At 37.2% G+C, this 23,558-nt stretch overlaps 3 protein-coding genes across 3 annotated transcripts; all 3 read left to right on the forward strand.

Annotated features, from left to right (window-relative positions):
* Positions 1-6,728: 6,728 nt before the first annotated feature.
* Positions 6,729-7,363, forward strand: LOC138898857 (uncharacterized). Its single transcript, XM_070184963.1, has 2 exons — positions 6,729-7,169; positions 7,310-7,363. Exons 1-2 carry the CDS (start codon positions 6,729-6,731, stop codon positions 7,361-7,363), a joined length of 495 nt encoding a protein of 164 aa, XP_070041064.1.
* Positions 7,364-7,517: 154 nt separating this feature from the next.
* Positions 7,518-12,184, forward strand: LOC138898858 (uncharacterized). Its single transcript, XM_070184964.1, has 2 exons — positions 7,518-7,718; positions 11,681-12,184. The coding sequence occupies exons 1-2, from the start codon at positions 7,518-7,520 to the stop codon at positions 12,182-12,184; spliced, it is 705 nt and encodes a 234-aa protein (XP_070041065.1).
* Positions 12,185-22,508: 10,324 nt separating this feature from the next.
* On the forward strand, positions 22,509-23,300 carry LOC104117746 (calcium-binding protein CP1). The gene has a single exon (XM_009628832.4). It carries the CDS (start codon positions 22,637-22,639, stop codon positions 23,132-23,134), a length of 498 nt encoding a protein of 165 aa, XP_009627127.1. The 5' UTR covers positions 22,509-22,636; the 3' UTR covers positions 23,135-23,300.
* The last annotated feature ends 258 nt before the right edge of the window (positions 23,301-23,558 follow it).

The following is a 23,558-nucleotide window of genomic DNA, read 5'->3' on the forward strand; positions in this document are numbered from 1 at the left end:
TGGGATATAAAGAGTATCTTGTCTAAAACGGTGAATGCTAACCGGACAGATTGGTCCAAGAAGCTTGAGGATGCGTTATGGGCTTATCGGACAGCCTACAAAACACCTATCAGAATATCTCCATACCGTTTAGTATTCGGTAAAGCTTGTCATCTTTCGGTGGAACTAGAGCACAGGGCAATGTGGGCTTTAAAGAAATTGAATCTTGATTGGGATGTAGCCGCTAACTTGCGGGTTGCACACTTGAATGAATTGGATGAGTTCTGGTACCATGCATATGAGAGTTCGTCCTTGTACAAAGAAAAGATGAAATATCTTCATGATAAATATATTTGGAACAAAGAGTTCAAGGTGGGCAATCTTGTATATTGTTTAACTCAAGGTTGAGGATGTTTCCCGGGAAGCTAAAATCCAAGTGAAGTGGTCTGTTTGTAATTTTTGGTGTGACACCTTTCGGTGTATTGGATTTGAAGAACAAGAACAATAAAGTGTTCCGAGTCAATGGCAACCGGGTGAAGCACTACTTGGAAAAGGTTGGAGATAGCCACGTGGTGACGGTCATTTATTTCACTAGAAGATGCTTTGACATTGCGTCGTGACGTGACGTTAAATCAGGCGCTTCTTGGGAGGCAACCCAAGTTCTTTTCCTTTTTTTTTCTTTTGTTTCTTTTGTAGTTAGGTGTTATTTGTTGTTCTAACTTGATTTAAAGTGTGCTACATGGTTAAGTGTTACATGCAAAAAGGATGGACAAAAATGGCTAAGTGTTGGAAGAAATGCGGACTGCATATTTTAATTGTGCGGCCGTATAAATAATTGTGCCACAGTAGAAGAGCTTGTGTGGTCGCAAATTTCACATGAGAACCGCACTTCTGGAAGCTCTACAAAGTGTGAAATTGCAAACTCTCCGAAGTTTGAGGCTGTCAGTGAGGGGCTATTATGCGGCCACACTCAAAATTGTGTGGACCATACAAATATTACGGACAAATGATCCCCCAGGTGAAGGAGTGTGAACCGCACTTGTATTTGTGCGGCCGCACTCGGCCTTCTTCCCTCTCAGACACTCTTAGTATAAATAGGAATTTTGACCTCATTTTACACTTTTCACTCTCCTGCGATTCACTATTGCTCTAGAGCTTATCTGAGGACCCTTTCACTGTCAAACACGCACACCCATTTACACTCATAGGATCTTGCACAATTACATCATCTGGAATGCTTCACTTCAGGTTAATCTTTTGTGTGACTTTTATTTTTGCATTTTTTAGCTTCTTTTTAGTCTATCTATTATTATAGTGCATCCACGTGTCCATGTAGGGTAGATCTGTACTGGGTAGTTATTAATACATGCTAAAATGGGTTCGGTTAGTTAAGTTTATGTGTATACCATGTTACCATATAGATTTGAACAAGTAATTTTAAAATCATGTAAGAACACAAACTGCTCGTTAATTTTTAAATTTTGCGACCACACTTGAATTTGTGCCATCCATAGTTGGTTGATTTTGGTAACTAGTGAAGGCAAGTGCATTCTGCGGCCGCACTTTAATTGTGCGAACCACAGATTTCCTGGTGAGGCCATATTTTGGGTCCGCACCGCTATCAAAGACTTGTCTCTTGAAAGAGCAAAAATGCGGACTGCACTTATAATTACACGGACCACAGATGAATTATGTGGCCGCACTTTGGACGTCGCACTGTCTTCAGAGAAGAGGTACTTGAGCCTCTGATCTTTCTTGTCAGAAGTGCAACCGCACATGAAAATGTGTGGTCCGCACTCCCATTCTATGGATGCACTTCAGAAAAGTGCGGACCGCAATTCCCATTTTTTGCAGCATGTTAAATTTGTAGCAACCCTATTATCTCCACAATGTTCTCCCTTGCTTATATGAGTCTTAACTGTGTTGAATGATGACTTGAAACTAATAATCCTATTTGTTTTTATACATACAATGGTTCAATCACGAGGTCGCGGCGAAACTACCAAAGGTAGAGGAGACTCTTCTAGGGGTCGAGGAAGCGGTGCCTTGTCCCTCAGTGTGCTCAAAACCATTCAGAAGAAGACCACAGCAGGCAGAGGGAGAGTTGACGACCTCTCCGAGTCTAGTTCTTATGCCCCGTCAAGGGAGGCTTCCAAGGGAAACTCTGTGTCTATTCCGGAGGAGCAGGCAGTTGCACAGTCCAGGCCATAGGGGCGATCTGAGCCCCTATATGTGGCTTCATTATCTCACAGCACTTCCGAGGGTTCGGAAAGTGATAGCCAAGCCTCTAAGCCAGGAGCAGCTCCAGAGTGTGGTGCGCAGGATGTTCAGGATATTCTAGATGATGGTAAATGGGGAGAGGGTACATCCACTAGAGTTGAGTGGTCAAAGAAGAAAGAAATATGGGAAGACAAATTTGTGAGATTGGCTGCTTTCACTGATTTTTGGATATGGTGGCCGACGAGATCATTGACACATGAAAGGTAGTTTCTATTGAAGGATCTAGATAGATACAACCCTGCAATGTTGAGGCACTTCAGATCGAGAAAGGGATGGATGTTTTTCACTGAGAAGATCGTAGATGCCAAGGAGAACCTTTTCCATGAGTTCTATGACAACATTTAACACATTCACAGGGGGACAAAGGTGACCAAAGTACGCAACCTCAAGGTGAGGTTTTATCAGCACACGTTGAATGCGTACTTGGGTTTTGAGGACTTAGAGCCAAAAGATTACCTCGGGAGCTCGCCTTGAAAGAAGAAGTCCGGTTGTGGCTAGCTGAGTTATTAGCACCACCAGGACCACCTCCACTATGGATCACTGTTGGGATACCCATTCAGCGGAGTACATTGAGCTTTGAGGCAAAAGGTTGGCAGACCTTTGTGTGTAGCAGGCTTGACCCGTGCTACAATGAGAACAACTTGTCTATTCCACGTGCAGTTCTAGTGGATTCTATCATGGCCGGGTACCCGATCAATATGGGTGTCGTGATGTCAGCCAACATCTCATTGGTAGCGCAGTAGACTAACATGGCTTACCCCTACCCCAGCACTATCTCAGAGTACCTCACTGATGCAAAGGTAGACCCAAAGCATTTGATACGAAGGTGAAGCCAAAGAAGACGCTTGAGTGGTACTCGTTGCACGATCTGACCAACCCGAAGAAGAGCGCTCAGCCTTCTACTACTATAGGCCAGTTTGATGAGCCAGTAGTGGTGGTTTCTGACACAGCTGATATTCCATGTACTTCAGCTGAGCCCTCTACCAGTGCATCAGCTATGCCTCTGCCAACATCTTCAGCTCTGTCCACAGCTCCTACGGCAGCCCCTACTCCAGTTCTGAGGTCGGTGCCCGTGCCTACATGCCCACTTTCTGCTCTGCGAGTCTCACATACATTGGCGAGTCTTAACAACTGGATGCATGCAGCTACTTCAAAGTTGTTTGAGTTATCTAGTATTGTTGTAGGGCAGTCATCCACATAGGCACCACAGGATTCTGCTGAGCTTGATGAGAAGTTGCGCAAGATTCTGGACAACCAGAAGATTATCATGGATACTCTGGTACAACATGGTTCAGTTATTGAGGACTTGACCAAAGAAGTGAAGAAGATGAGAAAGTCCCAGGCCAGCAAAAAGTCAGTGGATAAGCTTATGAAAGAGGTGACCCGACTAGCGACAGCTGGGGATTACCATTTGACATTCTGCTTGACCCAGATCAGTCCGCTCCAGATCCATCTGCACAGGTTGCACCAGCTGGCCAGTCTGAGGAGTCATGCCTTGCTGATGGAGTGCATGCGATGTTTACCACTCCCGCCACTCCCAGATATGATGATGATGATCAGACACAGTTGGATGAGCCAACGGGAGTTGATGCTGCTGGGGACACTGAGATATTCAAGGATGCTTAGGGAGTTTCTTCGCCCTCTCTCCTTCCACTCTTATTTTGTTAAGCATTGGGGACAATGCTTACTTTTATTTGGGGGTTGGAGTTTATTTGATACATTTGGATACATTTGGACTGTAATAATTGGTTAATTATGTTTCTTTTTAGTTTATCAATCTTTAGTTAGTTATTGCTTTCAAGCTTCTTTAGTTGTTTACTTTGATTTTTGTTTTGTTAGTAGCTTCTTTTTATGTTAGTAATTTTCATGTTTTTCATAGTAGTATAGATAAGAAGCCTTTGGTTTTCTTAATTTCATGGTTCTTTCCCAAGGTGGTCTTTTGTGTGAACTGTGTGACTCTTCCCGAGGATGGATGGTGTGATAACCTTCTTAAGGGAGTGAGTCTATTTTGTGTTTAGGTAATAATAATAGTTGTAGTAATGAATAAAAGCCCTAATCAAACCATTCTCTAAAAGGAGTTATTCATGCTTCATTTGGAACCAACACACTTAACTGCATGCTTATGGTTTGAAATAAGGTTTTTGAAAGCAAATAGCCCTAGTTAGTGACTTTGAGACTCTTGAGTTGACTTTGATAATCATTGAGTGGTTTATTGGACCATAGTGATCTTTAACTTGATTGTGATTGTTGTAGGCTCTAGACTCTATCCTCTTTTACGGTCTAGTTGCATGAGGGGTGAGGTGATTTTTCCTTGCTAGTCCAAGTATCTGTTTGAATGGTCTAGAACTTTTTCCGAATGTGCTTCAAGGAAAAATCCTAAGTTTTCTTAGTTTGGAAGATGATTGTAGGTTTTACTTGGTCCGTTTGAGCTTTCTATCGCCAACCAATGCTTGTTATCCCTAGTCAACCCCCTTTGAGCCTTTAGCCTTTCTTACTTGGTAACATTGCTACAAGCCTTCACCTATTTTGTTGTAATCCTCTCTTGGAACCCGGACTTTTCTTAATGCTCTTATGGAATAAGTGGCATAAGGCATATGTTTGGGGGAGAGTTGAGGAATTTGAAAGAGGTATTAAGGCACCAAAAAGAAAAAAGAAATGATATCTATGAAAAGAGAAGTCAAGAAAAGAAAAGAACAAAAACAAAATGCCAAAAAAAAAGAATAAAAAGGAGGGTTGATGAAATCAAAAAGAGGCAACTATCTCTAGTATGAGCATCAAGGGAGAAAAAGAATAAAATGAACAAAAAAGAGTGATGTCAAGTCTCTCTAGCCCCCAAGGAAAATGCAATGCCTCTAAGAGTTGGTAAAAAGTTAGCCAAGAAATAAAAACACGGAGTGCTTAAGGAAGGGCGTAACCACTTACCCATATGGTATCCTACCCCAATCCAAAAGCCTTCATTACAATCTGAAAGAAGTCCTACTTGATTTTGAACCGAGTAAGCTTACATTAGTGGTGATCGACATGAGGGGCAAGCCTATGGTACTTGAAGCCTTACTTGTGACATTCTTTTATGAGAGAAGAGTGAACCTTTCATTGATCTAAAAATTGAGTGCTAACTCTTGAACTGAACTTGGAAAATGGATGGTAGAGGAGGAAGAGTTTGGAGTCTACCATGATCAACATGATACAACAAGAGTCCTTGATGAGTAAAGTCAATTCTTGAAGCTCAAATGTCACATTAGAACTATATGTGCATAATATGTTATTTGTCTCCTTGTTGAAAATGCACGAGTGTTGTGGGTAATTGTTGGTCCCAACTGAGTATGATTGACTTATCATTGACTCTTTTAAATGACCTTTTACTTTGAGGAGGTGGGAACTAATCTATTTTCTTGAGGGCAAGCAAAGACTTAAGTTTGGGGGAGTTGATAAGTGTGGATTTTAACCATTTATTAATACCTTCTTGCTTTAGTTTTAGTCCGAAAGTGTTGATTTTTGTTCCCAAAACTAATGTAATTATGCAAATTGCAGGAATATTGGAGAATTGGACCTCAATGAAGAAATATAACTCAAAAAATGAGTGTTCCATCTCATAAGGCAAGAAGGAGTGCAGCATGCCAAAAGTGCGGTCCGCAGAAGAAAGCGCGGACCGCAAAATTATCTCTACGGCCGCAGATCTGGTGTTGAAGCTCAAATGATGATTGAAAAAATGCGGACCGCACACAATTTATGCGGCCGCAAAACATGGTCGCACTGACAAGAATTCAAAAAGTCCAGAGAGTGTGCAAAACAACCAAGTGTGAAGCCTTGCCAAAAATACAACTGCAGAAGGAAACGTTCGGCCGCAGAAGCTGAAGTGCAGCCGTATACCAAATTGTGCAGCTGCAGAAAGCCTCTACCTGCATAACTAAGCAAAGTACGGACCGCACATGAAATTGTGTGGCCGCAGAACCTCCCGAAGGGCATATTTCTCAGTGAATTTTGGGCCACTATATATAGACGGGGAACACTTGTTTAGGACAAGTTTTATAGTTTTGTTTGAGCTGTAGCCATTATAGTTTACTACTTTTGGTAATTTGTGACCAGTTTGGGGTGAAAACACATTAGTTTATCATTTTAATCTTGTATTATGGCTTTAATTAGTTCTTCTTCTTTATTTTCTTCAATTTCTATTATGAGTAGCTAGATTTTCTCTAGGGTTGTGACCCAACCCTAGTGTGTAAACCTTATGGGTAATTAATCTAATGTTTGTTTATGATAGGGTATTTATTATATAGCCTTGTTCATGCATTATTTCTAGAATTAATGGTTGCAAACATTGATTCATGCCTTTGTGACTTGGTTCTTACTTGAGAAAGAGGAACCTAGTCTAGGAAAACTTGGCTATCAAGAAATTAGACTAGTTAAGGTTTTGGCTAGCCTAATTAAATGGTCTGAACTAGAGATAGGAAAAAGTGGAATAAGGTAGAATGAAGTGGAATGAAGTGGTCCAAGGTAAAGTGGAAGCAAAGAAGACATCATACCTAAAATTAGTAGGGAGCACAAGTGAGGAGGAGAGGAGGGCGTGCATGGAGTGGTATAAGGTAGCTAGGAAGGAAGCAAAGCTGGCGGTCACAGAGGCTAAAACTTCAGCCTATGGCCGTATGTACGAGGAACTGGGGGAAAAAGGCGGAGATAAGAAGTTATTCCGACTGGCAAAGACGAGAGAGAGGAAGGCCTGGAATTTGGACCAAGTGAGATGCATCGAGGACAACGATGGTAGAGTATTAATGGAAGATGCTCAAATTAAAAGGAGATGGCAGACTTACTTTCATGAACTTCTGAATGAAAAAGGGGATCGGGATATTATTCTAGGTGAACTGGAGCATTCCAAGGGTCACCGTAACTTTGGGGACTGCAGGCGCATCGAGGTTGAGGAGGTCGTGGGAGTTATGCGTAAGATGAGTAGGGGTAGAGCGACTGAGCCGGACGAAATTTCGATTGAATTTTGGAAGTGTGTGGGTAGAGCAAGCTTGGAGTGGCTGACTAGACTATTTAATGTTATTTTTAGGACAAAGAGGATGCCGGAAGAGTGGAGGTGGAGTACGGTGGTTCCGTTGTATAAGAACAAAGGTGATATCCAGAGTTGTAACAATTATAGGGGTATCAAATTACTAAGTCATACCATGAAATTTTGGGAGAGGGTGGTTGAAGCTAGGGTGAGGAGGACAGAGTCTATATCCGACAACTAGTTTGGGTTCATGCCGGGTCGTTCTACTATGGAAGCTATACACCTTATTAGGAGGTTGGTGGAACGGTACAGGGAGAGGAAGAAGGATCTGCACACGGTGTTTATTGATTTAGAGAAAGCGTACGACAAGGTTCCTAGAGAAGTTCTCTACAGATGCTTAGAGGCAAAAGGCGTGTCGGCTACCTATATTTGGGCAATTAAGGACATGTATGATGGGACTAAGACTCGGGTTAGGATATATAAGGCGACTCTGAGTAGTTTCCAGTTGTTATGGGGTTACACCAAGGTTCTGCGCTCAACCCGTTCTTATTTGCCCTGGTGATGGACGTGTTAACACACCATATTCAAGGGGAGGTGCTATGGTGTATGTTATTCGCCGATGACATAGTTCTGAGTGATGAGTTGCGAACCAGTGTTAACGAGAGGTTGGAGGTCGAGAAACATGCCCTTGAGTCTATGGGTTTCAAGCTGAGCAGGACGAAGACAGAATACCTGGAGTGTAAGTTCAGCACTGAGCCGAAGGAAGTGGGCGTGGAAGTGAGGCTTGAATCACAAGTCATACCAAGTAGTGGCAAATTCAAGTACCTTGGGTCGGTTATCTAGAGGGAAGGGGATATTGACGAGGATGTCACACACTGTATTGGGGTGGGGTGGATGAAGTGGAGGTTAGAATCTGGAGTCTTGTGTGATAAGAGAGTGCCACCGATACTCAAAGGTAAGTTTTACAAAGCGGTAGTTAGACCGTCCATTATGTATGGAGTTGAGTGTTGGCCTATTAAGAACTCACATATCCAGAAGATGAAAGTAGCAGAAATGAGGATGTTGAGGTGGATGTGCGGACACACTAGGATGGATAAGATTAGGAATGAAGATATTCGGGTGAAGGTGGGCGTGAATCCCATTGATGACAAGATGCGGGAAGCGCGACTCAGATAGTTCGGACACGTACAAAGGAGAATCCCAGATGCCCCGGTAAGGAGGTGTGAGCAGCTGGCTTTGAAGGGCACGAGAAGAGGTAGAGGATGGCCTAAGAAATATTGGGGAGAGGTGATCAGGCAGGACATGGCGAGGCTTCAGATTTCCGAGGACATGGCTGTTGATAGGAAGTTGTGGGGGTCGAGTATTAGAGTTATAGGTTAGGAGGTACATAGTTGAGTCTCCCTTACTTCGTACCTTTGTGAGGCTAGTCTGGTAGGGTTTTTGTCGATGTCAACTAGTGACAAGGTTGTGTCTTACTACTCTTTTATATTCCATAGTGTCGGGTCTATGTATTGTCTATCGCGTTTGTTTTGCATCTACTTTCTCATTTCCATGATGTTATTTTTCCTATGGTTTCTATTGGTGATACTGATATTGTCTCTTTTCGTCTTCTTGAGCTGAGGGTCTTTCGGAAATAGCCTCTCTACTCCCTCGGGGTAGGGGTAAGGTCTGCGTGCACACTACCCTCCCCAGACCCCACTAGTGGGATTTCACTGGGTCGTTGTTGTTGTTGTGTTATTGTTGAACTAGAGATAGGAAAAACCCGACTTGAGCTCGTATCAACTATTTGAATTGATACCCAATTGGGCTTGAGAAAGCCAATTAGGGAAAAATCACTCTTTAACCGAGAGGTATTGAGTGGGTAATTTAGAGTTGAGAGTTATGATACATCCCGATCACTAAAACAAGCATTAACGTAATTTACCCATTAGGCTAACCCCTAGGTGAAGGTTATATCCCTAGGCCTTTTACCCATTTGAAAAACAACAAAAACAATTACTCATTTTCTAGTCTCTTTTCCTTAGTTGATCATTGCTAGTGTCAATTTTAGAAGTAGATAACAAAACCCCGTTGTTTGGAAGTGTAATTGGGCTAGTTCATCTACACTCATCAAGTGTACACCCTAACACCCATATTTAACTCCCTGTGAAAATCGACCCCGACTCTTGTTAGGTACTATTCTTCCAACGACCGTTTCCACTCACTATTGAGTGTGAATTGGGCATGGACTAGTCTCACCCCAAAAGTACATATTATAACATTCCCAACTTGTCGACTTTTGACGGAACTTATTTTCTTCAATTCGTATAGCTTATAAGCCTTCCAACCCTCTTGGTACTTCTTATCCATGATCTTAAATATTTGTAACCACCAAGGTAATATGATTAAATTATTTTATGTACTTTCTAAGATGATCTCATTTCTGAGCTTATATCAATTTACTTACGACGTACTCGTACGTATAAAAATATGATATGTAACAATTTTTTCCCTAAATTTTGCCTCCACATGACTCAAATCTAACAAAAATTGGCTTAATATCATTAAACAATGCAAGGGAAAATAATTACAGTGGATAAAGTTATGATCTTTACACTTTTCCCAAAAAGTCAACAAAAATCAATCTCGGGCCCGCCCGGTCAAAACCCGGGTCCAAGGGTAGGTTCCGACTACCCATAACCTCACGAGTCCATATATGTAATTAGTTTCAAAATCCGAGTCCAAATCGCCTCTCAAAACTCAAATACTCATTTTTTTTTAAAACTTGACAAAATTTTCCAATTTTTACTCTTTGATTCACATAAGTTGATGTTAAATCTAAGATATATTCATAAAATATAGTTGAAAATTGGTTAGAATCACTTACCCAAAGTTTGTAGATAAAAATCCCCTCTCCAAATCGCCTCCTACCGAATTTAGGGTTCTAAAATGTGAGAAACGAGACTAAATCCTGACTTTTCAGCCCTTATGTCCAGCTGCATATGTTGCATTTGCGAGCCCTGACAGCCTCAACAAATGTCGCAATTGCGACAAAGGCGTCGCAATTGCGAAGCTGGAAAACTTCGCAAAAGCGATCAATTGGTCGCAAATGCAACCCAAGCCCCAGACCTATTGGCTTTGCAATTGTGAAGGGGTAAGTCGCAATTGCGACATCAGACCACCCCTTGTCACCTTTGCAATTGCGAGGCTGGTGCTCGCAATTGCGATAACAGAGCACCAGCACATCGGCAATCCCATTTTCAGTTCAAACTATTCTGAAACTCATACGAGCCCTCGAGACTCCAAACCAAACATCCACACAAAACTAAAAATATCATACAAACTCGCTCGCACGATCAAAACATAAAAATAACATCTAGAACTATGAATCAAATACCAAAACGCATGAATTTCAAAGTAAAAGTTCAAGAACTACTAGAATTGAAACTAAGCGTCTGAATCCTATCAATTCAACTCCAAATGATACCAAATTTTGCAGACAAATTCTAAATATCATAACAGACCTATTCCAAGTCCCAAAATAAAATTTCGAGCCCAGTAACAAAAAGTTAACCTATGGTCAAACTTCTAAACCTCAAATTTCTAATTTTTGATAAAATAACACAAATCAACCTACAGACTTCCGAATTCGATTCCGTACATACGCCCAAATCCAAAATCATGCTACGAATCTATCGGAGCCATCAAACATCATTCCGAGGTACTTCTAAGTCAAGAACCAAAGGGTCTAAATCAACACAAAATCTTTCCAGAACGAAACAAATCAACTACGTATGTCATAAACCATAAACACACATGTGTGAAGCATCAAAATGGAAAACAGGACACAATTACACAAAATAGTCGGTCAGGTCGTTACAAAGACCATCCCCAAAAATATTATATTTCTGTAATTTTTTGGTTGTTCATGTCCATGGTACGATTGGAAGTGAGTAATGAGTTGGGCCGCCAATTGTTTTGGAATTTCAACATATTTGATCGGTCGGCAAAAAATAATTAGTCGTCAGTCAAATATATAAAAAAAATATACTGATTATGATTATGTATAATATATATATATATATATATATATATATATATATATATATATATATATATATATATATATACATATGGTTTTAATAATTTTACTGAAGCATTAGACTATGCAAGGAGTATATTATGACCAAATTACTATATTTCTCTAGCACTCAGACAAAACCCAGAAAAAATCTCTCAATATAATATTCAAAAAGATACATACAAGATAATTTTTTATGATCACTGCTCATCAATGACTGAAGGCTTCAAGAGAGTAAATCAAAAGAACGAGATTTGGTATAAGAAAAAGCAAGACTTGTGGAACGGGTGAAAGTATTAGAACACAGACTCCAAGCAGTAAAGTTTGAATTAGCGCAATTCCAAACTCAAGTTGTCTCTCAACAAATCCAGGAGGTAGGAAATCCACAGCAATTGAGTTCTCCATCTCAAAATAAAATGGATGAGAAGGGTGTGCATTCCCCAATGAATGCAATAAAATCCATTGTATCGGATGGAGATACAACTAGTCCGGTTCAAACGGTAGCCGGTAAAGACTTATCAAATCTGTTTATGACTGCCACTTTGCCAAAAAGTGAAGATGAAGGTTTATCAAGCCAAATAAGACGAAGACTACCTAGAACATTAGTACAAGGAGAAGTATTGAGAAAGAAAATTATAATCTCTAAAAAGAAAAAAAATGAGAAAATCGAAGATATAGTCAAGCAAACACTAGAAAAATTCTTCCAAGAAAGGAAGAAGCAAGATAAATATATGATCAAAAATTTCAGTTCAGAAATATCTCCAAGACAATGCTCGGGAGAAGATGATAATCTAAATTATCAAGATGCTCAAGACCCAAGTGATGATTCAGGAATGAGTTTCGACTCAATAGCTTTGCACAATCTTGACACGTAGAAGCAGACTCCAATCATAATAACCAGAAAGAAAAAGACAAAGAAAAGGACGAAAGTAGTGGGGAATCAAAAGAAAGACTCTGGCACAAGCACAATAATAAAGAGACATTTCAATGGAAAAACATCTCATACAGTAACCTAATGACAATAATGCAAAGACCTATAGTAACCTATGGACAATAATACAAGACATATTCTGAAAACTTCATGTGAACAAAGGAAGAGAAAGATTCTTCAAGCAAAATGAAGTCTGAAAGTGAAGTTCGCAAACGCCTATAAATTGAGCGTTCTATGAAGACAGAAGATACACTACAACAACCATCTGAAGAAGAACATATTCCCTTCCCTTTCACCACCTAAGCCAAAAACTATTCTTCATTTTTCAAATCTTGTAATATAAATCCATTTGTAAAATATTTCCCTATATGTGCTTTAGCAGTTTTTATCTCAAACCTGTAAAATAAATAAAGCTTTATGCTTTAGTGTCCAAGTTTTAAATTTTCAAGTCCAGTAAACTCTTTTGGGTTTACCGAAAGGGAAATCTCTCTCCTGTATACATGTAAGTTACTGTTTTTATCTAAAAATTATGTTTCTGTTTATTACCTCATTTTAATTTATAGCTTTATACTTTTATTCTCATGTATTTAATTTCTCGGTTGCTAGTTTGTAACTAACTAAAATATCACTCTGAGTATATGGTTATCTTTCCATCTTCTTAACAACTATGATGGATTAACCTGTAAATTCCTAGAAGAAACCGGTTAAGTTAAGCCCAACAATTACCAGAAAGGTGTTAAAATGGGTAAATATGTTTAACTGTGGCCAGGATGAAGTTAAATAAATAAGTGTTAAGCGAGGGAGAGTACCGAGTAAAATTTTACAACATAAAGCTTTAATCACAAATTATATTTTTCATCATAAAATTTTCAACTATCAGTTAGTGGTACTAGAGCGAGAAGGTCTTTGGACCACACCTTTATGAGACAACATAGCTTTACGAAATATATAAAATTTCACAACCTTCTAATACATCTTACTTTAGAAAAAATTTAAAATACAAAACATTTTCGAGCAACACTTGAAGAATATTTGAATAATTTAGAGATAAATTATCAAAGCGAAATAGAAATCGATTCAGATGACAAATTTTTTAAGAATTACCTCATTTGGGAAATACAGAATTCTAATAACGACATAACACAAGAAAGAAATTATATAAGATTTATCAAAAGACGGATAAAATATTAGGATAACATATGTTAGAAATAGACTCCTATCAAGAAGTAAAAAATGAATTAAATAGATTATACCCAGAATATATTAGACTGAGTAGAACAAAAGAGTATCCCAGAGGTTTTATATATATATATATATATATAACATTCGACAGATATTATTTTGGGGATTGCTATTATTTCCCTTTTCCCCATCTTAACATGAACTCGGCATTGTGTGTGAAAATATTTTATTACCTATGAAGCATGAAATACGAAACTTGAGGGATGAAGGACTTGTGAATGTATCTCTAAGTCATGGAATAGTAAAAGTCAGGTGCGTATGCAGAATATTTTGTATGTGGTGTCGTATTTATATAAATAAAAAAATAGTAAGTATTATTTAATATTATTTTCTAATAAGTTGAAAGCCTTGACCTGATGGTTTAGTTGAATATTATTGTAAATGGAGGTGTATGTTAGATTTACCTTAGCCTCAAATTTTTAACAAAAATGTTCGCTCAAAAATTTTCAAAAAAAAGATGTCTAAGTCCCGCATCGAGCCTACCACCTTTACAAGCCCAAATATAAGCATGGCCAATTGACCAAGAAATACTCTTTGGCAAAAAACAATGTCATGATTATATATTGCTTCATTTATGCAAAATATTAGTATAGATATTTAATAATTTTTTCTGATGAAACGGTGTCATCCCCATATGCGTCCGCCCCCGGGAAGAGTAGGTTTAGTCAAAGGAGAGACATATGGTCTTTGAAGTAGTTGGTGAATGAGGTATGGCTAAGCACCCTAATTTTATACGATGCTTGATATAATTGCAAAACTAGAGCATAATTATGAGTTCACGTGAACAAATAGCTTTTTATCAAGCTCTGTATATATATTAAGAAATTCACTAAATATTTATAAATTAAATATTTGATTATGAATTCAATTATTATTATTATATATTAATTTGATATCGTCATAGGAACTCATACCTAACTTTAAATATCTGTTGGACCAAAAAAAACTTTAGAAAATCTGGAAATTAAATAGTGACAGCTATTTACAAAAGTAAAAGTAGATGGAGAGACAAAGAGAAGGTTTATACTTTTCCCCTTATCTTTCCAAGTTTTGGTAATATTTACAGTACTTGTATGCTGCATAACAATAATATGTATTCTTCGTTGGTCCTTAGTTATGATGACATCCTTCGCATGCATATTTACTTCCATTGATATAATATGTGACACCTTGTATTGGTGAAACTGATGTACTACCTCCATCCATGGCGTACGCAGAATTTTTTATAAGCGGTATCACAATTTGAAGAAATGAACAAATAAATAACTTATTATAATGTAAGGTGTGTCATTTTTTATATTTCATCCCTAATATTTTTATTTTTCTTATACATAACTAGTAAAAATATTCGGCGAAGTGGTGTCCCGTGACACCGCATAGGACAAGGTGTATACGCCCCTGGCCTCCATCCTATTTTATGTGAGGTACTTTGATTGACCACAAAATTTAAGAAAGATTATTTTTTTTAAAGTTTGTATTCTAAAACAAGCTACAGAAAATTGTGTGACTAAAAAAATCTTATTAAGGATCAAATGAGAAGTTTAAAATTATATTGTTTATAAATATAAAAATATGTCATTTATGTAAGATTAAAAATGAAAGCATATCACATAAATTGAAACATAGGAAACAATTCATAAATGATTGTTTGCTATATTTGGAAATGGTTAAAATCTTAATAAGACTCTAGAAGATGGTTGCCAATGTATGGACCTTTCCATTGTCAAGATTCACATGTTGTTGCTTTTCTCTGGTTCGTTATTTGTGACTTTGGATGTAGTGTCATTAAATTATTAAGTAAAAGTCTTATTATTTTCATTTGAGTCGCCTAAGTGAATAAACAATTTTCGTCCCCTCTATAGTTCTATTATCTATCTTTTGATCACAAGAGCGAAGCAGACTAATTGATATAACCTTTTCGTGCATAATTAATAATTTATTTAAAGCAAAAGTTGTAGTAGTTTGTCCAATAATGAAGAAGAATGTCGGGCGAACTTTCATGTATTCACAAAGGAACGAATTATTCGTTCAGTAGCTATGCTCCACAGTCCACACAAGGTGAAATTAGATTCTTTGAGAGGAAAAGACTGACAGAAAAACCAAACCCTATACTTGATGCTGTTTTGCCCAGAATATTCGGATTCTCCAAATTGTATGGTCTAGATCTCCCCTTAATAAACATAATGGACCACAATGAGGACTTCAAAGACTTCTTTTTATTATAAACTAGTGACGATGTGCCCGTGCTCAATGTGAAACAACCGAATATTTTGTATACAAGAATGACTGCATGAATAATTTTTCACCAACTAAAATTACAGTGCCATTAGAGAAGAAAAAAGTAATGTGTATCTTAACCGTCGACAGTATACATTTACTCATTCATGGTCTCTTATGTAACTTTAAGCTAATTGATTAATTTCATACTATATATATTTGGATCCATTCTTTTAGTTGCAAATGTCTAACTAAAAGAGCATTAAATCAAATAAATACAGCCTTTCGCTTTGTGGTGAGCTTTGAAAACCTAAGAGTTTTCTTACGGTGCTCTTTGTTTGCTATTCAATTTATGTACAAATGGATTTCCGAGATGTTAATACTTACATGGAGTGCATGAATATTGTATACTTATTTTTTTTATCATTACTGATTGATTAATTATGTGGTCTTTTTGGAGTTCTTTTTTAACATAATATTCAAGTAGTAGTTCATCTTTAAAAATTTCTGGGTGTATGTGTGCTTTCTAATTGAAGTTTTCAAAAGCTTACACTTCTTACTTTAGGCTTCCCTTTTAAGGAATCTCTTATTTTGCTTTTTGTTGTATTTTATTTAGAATATAAACTATGATAATATATTACTTCTGTAATATATTGCTTTTGTTTAGAATATATTACTTTTGTAACTGTAAATTTTATTTTCGAAATGTTAAGAAATTTATATCTTAATGCAAGTTCTAATTCTTATAACATTGTAAATGGAGTATTCTACCATTTTCTAAAACTAAATGAAACAAAATAAGTAATGTCTTGTCCGTTCCCACTTTTATTTTTTTTAGAAAAATCAATCATGAAATTATTTTTTATCTGTAAAATTTTGTTAGAACATTTTAGTAAATAAATTTAGTTAAATATTTCAAAAGGCATCCTTAAACAGTTGGGACTCAGAGGATAGTAATACACAAAGAACACAGAATTTTTGTCCAACATGTCCTCTTCGTCTTCGACTTGATTTTTTTTCTATTTGACAAAAGGTCCTAAAATACTAAAGAATGATATAAACAAATTAGTTTTTCTTTTAGAATATTTTTGACGTTCAATTTTGTAATAGTAACTCCATGAGTAATCTAGCATGTGAATTCCTAATTAATAAGGTAACCAATTCAGTTTCTAATGATCCTTCCTCCAATCTTTGGTATTAAATTCGTTTTAGACAATATGTCTAAGTTTGCACAGCGAAGTTGAAATCTTTCTTAGTTAAAAGAAGCATGTAATATCACGGTTAGATTTGTAAATGAAGAATTTTTAGCTCTCTATTTCCATGAAAAATCAATCTTAAATATGAATAACAAATAATTCAAACAAAGAAGTGTACGGGAGATGATGCAAATTTAAGTGGGCACGGGCCCAATAACATGTGGTACATGATATTTATTTGATATATACAATTTACCATTGTACTTCAATCATTTATTTGTTTCTAATTACTTTAATTAAAGTATATCTGAAGTTTTAATTTTAAATCTCGTTAACCCACTTAATTTCTGAATTTGGTATAGAATTCCAATTACTTAACTCGAGTTACAACTTAATAATGCCATGTCAGTTCATATTTTAGAGTGCATATTGTAGTGATATTTTCTTAGTTTACGTGGAATCCTTTGGTAAATTTGGTGTATTCCAGAATGTTAAGAGATTTAAGTGACTTCGTATATACTCCTATTATTTATTTATTTCACTCAAAAATTTAAAGTTAAATAAAATGTTAAGTCTGCGAGAGTATCTAAATTTTAAGCAATAAACTTAACGTTAATTTGCTAGCCTTCATCAAAGAGTCTTAGAAGAGGCAATTTAATTAGTTATTTTAGTATCTTAAATAAGAACTAAATAAGACAGTACTTCTTTCAAATTGACTATACTGAAAAATTATTGAAAAGTTGAAGAAAATTATTTTCAATTACGAAACTCAAATCTGATTGAACTAAGTAATCTAATATATGCAAATATTTTAATTCCATGACGGTAAATATCCAGTTATACATATAAAAAAATTTAAGAACTAAGTGGTGTTAAGAGTGTTATGCGTGCAAAATAATTTTTCAATGGATAGTGCACAAAATTATTCTTAAATGTGATTAGGAAATAAACTGCAAAACATTCAAACTTAGGAATTTTTATTTCAAGAAGATGCATGATTAAGGAAACAATAGGAGTAATTGAGGGACTCTTTCTTCTTGAAGAAAGGCACAGAATTTAATAAATAAAGTTATATAAAGAGATACAGATTGAAAATGGGGAAGTGGGATCCACTTGGGGTCAGTTGATTCTGGCTGTCAGAATAACAAAGTGATCCGATGACGTAAGCACAGGGTCAAATAGGTCGAGACAATCAAAATGTTAGACTTGTGCTACTGTGAAGTTTCTTTTCAACCAATAAGATGCTCCATTCTGATATATTTACAAAGACGTTCTCCTGAGCCAATTTAAAAAAGCTAAGATAAATACGTGACAGCATTTCATCAAACATGACGGAACGACAGCTTTTAAGCATACAGCTTATACAGACATAATCTTCTTCGCTTATATATAAGTATATAGAATGAGGTTATATAAGTAATATCTTCTTGTGTAAAAAGTTTATTGCTAAAAAGCATTATAAATTATTCATTCCATCCGCTTCTATCAGAATCAAGAGGAACACTATCTTTTTTCCTTCAGTGAAACTCATCGTTTAAAGAAAATACGCAAGCAAGGGCGAGAGGAAATACAAAATACATTTTTCGTTAAAGGTAAATGAATACAAGAAAGGATCATTTGGTACATGAGATAAGAATAATAATCTCGAGATAAAATTTGAGATTAACTTTATTCTATATTTAGTTTGAAATATTAGCTAATTTCGAGATAACTTTCACACAAAAAAAATAAAATTAATTATCTCATATAAAAGTTCTCATAACTAATCCCAGGAAACCACAGGTACTCTCACCGGCGACTCTTATCAAATACGTATTAGAGATTTTGTCATGTACTGATTTTTAATGGTACTTTGGACATGTGAACATAATACATTTGTGTGCGACATTAATTAGTGGATGTGACTATTTCGTACTCTACTTTTTGGAGGTTTTGTAGGCTGGAATCCAGTCCCCTTTTGACTATTCTTAGAGCCCGTTTAGACATAAAGAAAATTTTCTCTTTTTCTCAAAAGATTTTTGCTTTTTTTCGAAATCTATCATTTGTTTATAAAATTTTTAATTTTCACTTGAATATACATTTTGGAAATTTTTGAAAATTTAAAAAATTGCAAAAAGTTATTTTTCAAAAATTTCACTCAAATCATTCACAAAACTTAAAAAACAACCCAAAATTATATTCATGTCCAAACACAACTCTAAATTTCAAATATCATTTTCAATTGAAAAATTTTTCCCCCTATTTTAGATTTTTACCATTCTTATGTCCAAACGCCCACTTAAATCCTAAGATGTGTGGCTAAAATATTAATACACCGTCGGTAAATTATTTTGTCCATCGTGAAAGAAATAACTGCAAAAAAAAAATGTCAAACTGAATAATAATGATTTAGAATAGACAAAAATTATTATTTTCTTTACCCAACGAATCAAAACTTAGTTCTTGAAAACATGGTAGGCTTTATGTCACGTCCTTAGTATTTAACTAAGTACACATGCGACACTTGACAATTCGCTCACGATCTTGCACAACAGGCTCACGTTCTTGTTATGCCAAGTCAGCCCTACCACACTCAAGATCGTTAAGGTAATGTTAGAACACAAGAGAATTGCCAAAGGAAGCTTTTGTATTAGAGAGAACTTGATTGTTTTGCTTGATGAGTTACAAACGAATAACCCCATTTATATACTAGTTACATAGGGGATTAGTGAGTAAATAATAAGAATACACAAGACCCTTATTATTTACAGGTAAGTCCCTTCTCTAGAATATTGTACATAGCTAGAATCTTCTAAGGATTTTCCTAGCAATTCCATAGGATTCTAAGGTCTTTCATGAGAAATCTCCATATTTCTCTAGAACCTTCCCACATGTGCTAGTCTATTTCATATGTAAGTTTTCACATGGCATTATTATATGCCAAATGGCACCTACGTGGCATGATGATGTGGCGGGTCATGACACTCTCCCCCACCCAATTTTGTGCCGCCCTCGGCACAAAGCATCGACACGTACATACGCACATCGCCTTGGTGTCACCGGAGATCTTTATCCATTAGCCATGATGCTCTATGGAGCGGTTCACATTCCCATGTCACAAGGTACTGGTCACCTTTCTTCTTGCCTTGTTTGTACTTTGGACGGCTAGCAATGATGGCCTCGATCCTCCACTCATCGGATGTATCTCCTTGCTCTTGGCCTGAATCTCCCCATGACTCGACCAAGTCTAGCAGCTTCTCAAGCATCGGGTACATGTTTCCACTCCCTATTTGGTTGCCCTCTATGGTCACAACTTTACTGGCAGACTTGACCCCTCTGGTTGGTGCTTCGTCTAAGTACGATAGCGTGCCATCACTTTGTATCTCGCCACCACTTCAACTATGTTTGCGCAACTTTTCTTGTTTCCACCATGCTCCATTTGCATGGCGCCAAGATAGACTTTGGAATCCTCTTCTTTTGGCTTAGATTCTAAGTGCATTACCTCAATGCAGGTGACCCCTCCTGTGTCACCCTTGTGTGCCCGAGCAAAGTTGTTGATCATTGCTGCAAGCTTCCCCAACTCTGATCACTCCCTTGCCCAATGTGATCCTTTAAAGAAGTACCGCCCTCCCTTAGGCACGTACTCGCTACTATTTTTCAGCCCCTTGTCGTTTCCTTTAGACCCCTGTCCGTTATGGGACGGTCCCTTGCCATTGCCCTTGTATATCTCAGCTATGCCTTTCCCATTGTCTTTGTCATAATCTCCCCCACCCCTCTCGGTGTTGCCTTCTTTAGACTTGGCAGGCTCCATCTTGAAGTCAATGAGTGACTCGTCTACCCCTATGGCCTCGTCCATGTTGGCTACTTGATGTCTTCTTAACTCCTGCTTTACCCAATTTTGCAACCCATCCATGAAGTAGAAGAGGGAATCTTCCTCGGACAATGACATGATTTGCAGTATTAAGGTAGTGAACTCGCGCACATACTCCCGAATTGTGGCCGTCTGTCGGAGCTCCCTTAGCTTCCGCCTAGCCTCATACACTATATTCATCTGGTAGAATTGCTTCTTCAACTCCTTCTTGAAATGCTCCTACATCTCAATCTTTTGTATCCCCTTCTCCATGTCAGTACACTTTCGACGCCACTATAACGCAGCAACCTCGGTCAAGTACATTGAGGCGTTGCGTACCTTAACAACTTCGTCATCCTCCTTGACTACCTCAAACTACTTGTCCATCCTCCAAAGTAAGTCTGCCACCTCGCGTGCATCCTGTGTACCGCCATACTGCTTTCTCTGAGGACCTTCAAATTGGTCCCTTTTGCAAGTACCACGCCCTTGGTAATTCCGACCATGGTTCCCTACAAAGCTTCATTCTAGCAATCTCTTGTATTCTTTCTAACATTCCTTTAGTCATAACCTTTACTCTGATACCACGTTGTCACGTCCTTAGTATTTAACTAAGTACACGTGCGGTACTTGACAACTCAATCATGATCTTGCACAACTTGCTCACGTTCTTGCTATGCCAAGTCAGCCTTACTACACTCAAGATCGCTAAGGGAATGTTAGAACACAAGAGAATTGCCAAAGGAAGCTTTTGTATTAGAGAGAACTTGATTGTTTTGCTTGATGAGTTACAAATGAATAATCCCTTAATATACTAGTTTCATAGAGGCTAGTGAGTAAATAATAATTATACACAAGACCCTTATTATTTATAAGTAAGTCCCTTCTCTAGAATATTCTACATAGCTAGAATCTTCTAAGGATTTTCCTAACAATTTCATAAGGTTCTAAAGTTTTACATGAGAAATCTCTATATTTCTCTAAAATCTTCCCACATGTTCTAGTCTATTTCATATATAAATTTCCACATGGCATTAATATATGTCAAATGACACTTACGTAGCATGATGATGTGTCGGTTCATGATATTTAAAACAGTTTATTCTTAAACTATGGACGATAGCAACTAAAACAGGCTTAAAGCAAATGAAGTTTAAAAGGTGAAGCACTCAATTCTTTTTTGAGGAAGCACTACAATTTGAGTTGTAATTACTTGGCTATTAAAATTTATTTATTGGAAAGAGTAATAAGAAGCGAGTTTTTGAATAAACGATTTATTTGTTTAAAATTTGTTAAGAGAGAAAAGCGAGGACGCAAATTGGAAGGAAATGTACCAACCATTAGTTTTTTTTTTGGAAAGAGGGGAAATCAGTCGTCGCTACAATCTCTGTTACAGTATCTGTTTTTCGGGTGAGTACTCTATGGTGAATATTTTGTGCACACTGAATAAACTTTTTGTGTAATAGCCTACAAACCATATAAGAAATATAAATCGACTAAGCAAGTCATGTGCGACAGATTCAAATCAGAAGACATTGAAGGGGAAATCGATCCCAGGTTCGTACCGATCATTAGTTTTCAAAATAAAATTTCCATCGATTTTGAAGAGGCCCTCGCCAGAAACATGAGTATATTCTTGCTATTATGATGTCATCCCATACGCACATCATACTCGTGTAAGACCGACTCGGTCTCGTTCACATAAAAAAGTCTCAAATATTACAAATTACCCCTAATAATTATAAAATAATTCTAAATAGTCCAAGTCCAAATTCAAAACACTTGTCTCCCAAGCTTACAACGACCTCCTATAAATTCGCCGCTCATTTTCCTCCTATATTCTCTACAGACTTTTCGTTTCCTGTATTTTCCCAATCGACGAACAGGTCCTATTAATTCATCAATTAACGGCAAAATGTGTCCGACGGGAAGCGTTTTGCATTCTGAAGCCACCGGAGAGCCGAATCTCCGGTCCGCATTCGACGTTTTAGATGTTGACCGCGACGGAAAGATAAGCAGCGACGATCTCCGAACATCTTACGGAGGATTCGTCAGCGCCACCGGCGAGCCCGACGACGACGTGGTTGGTACGATGATGACGGTGGCCGATTTCAACAAAGACGGGTACGTGGAATTCGAGGAATTCGAGAAGGTTATACACAGTTCTAAAAGCAGAAGAAATGGAACGTTAGGGGTGAATAATAATAACAATAATGTAATGGAGGATGTTTTCAAGGTGATGGACAAAGATGGTGATGGCAAAGTTGGGGTTGAGGATCTTAAGAGTTATCTGAATTGGGCTGGGCTTCAAGTGGATGATGATGATATTAAGGCCATGATTAAATTGGGCCGTGGTGATGAAAATGGTGGTGGTGTTACCTTTGAAGGTTTTCTCCAAATTTTGTCTCTTTGATTTGTTGCAACCAGAAGATTGATGACGATGATAAATGTTAGATTAGGTGAACAAGCTTTGGTTTGTCCTATCGTGCTTTGTCCTATCGTGCTGCTTCATATGCAATTGGCTATTCCGATTGAGAATTCTATTTGAAAACAAAGAAGAAAAAGAGTTGTTCCACCAACATTGTTTTTTATATATATTGTTTGTTTTCGTTAAGGTGACAAATGATGTTCAAAATGAGGTCATTTATGTTTTATTCTTAGGATTAAAGTCGAGTATATTTAAGAGTACTAGTTTCACTACAAGGCACGTGTATGTCGAGTTATGAGTACATAATTTTGTAAGTAATATTAATATTGTTAAAATAATAATTGTAGTAAATATTATACATAAAATAATTATAATTTTTTATGAATGATCAACATGAATTGTTGTGTGA

The sequence above is a fragment of the Nicotiana tomentosiformis genome, chromosome 9 (assembly GCF_000390325.3).
Source record: "Nicotiana tomentosiformis chromosome 9, ASM39032v3, whole genome shotgun sequence".
In the NCBI taxonomy this organism is placed as follows: domain Eukaryota; kingdom Viridiplantae; phylum Streptophyta; class Magnoliopsida; order Solanales; family Solanaceae; genus Nicotiana; species Nicotiana tomentosiformis.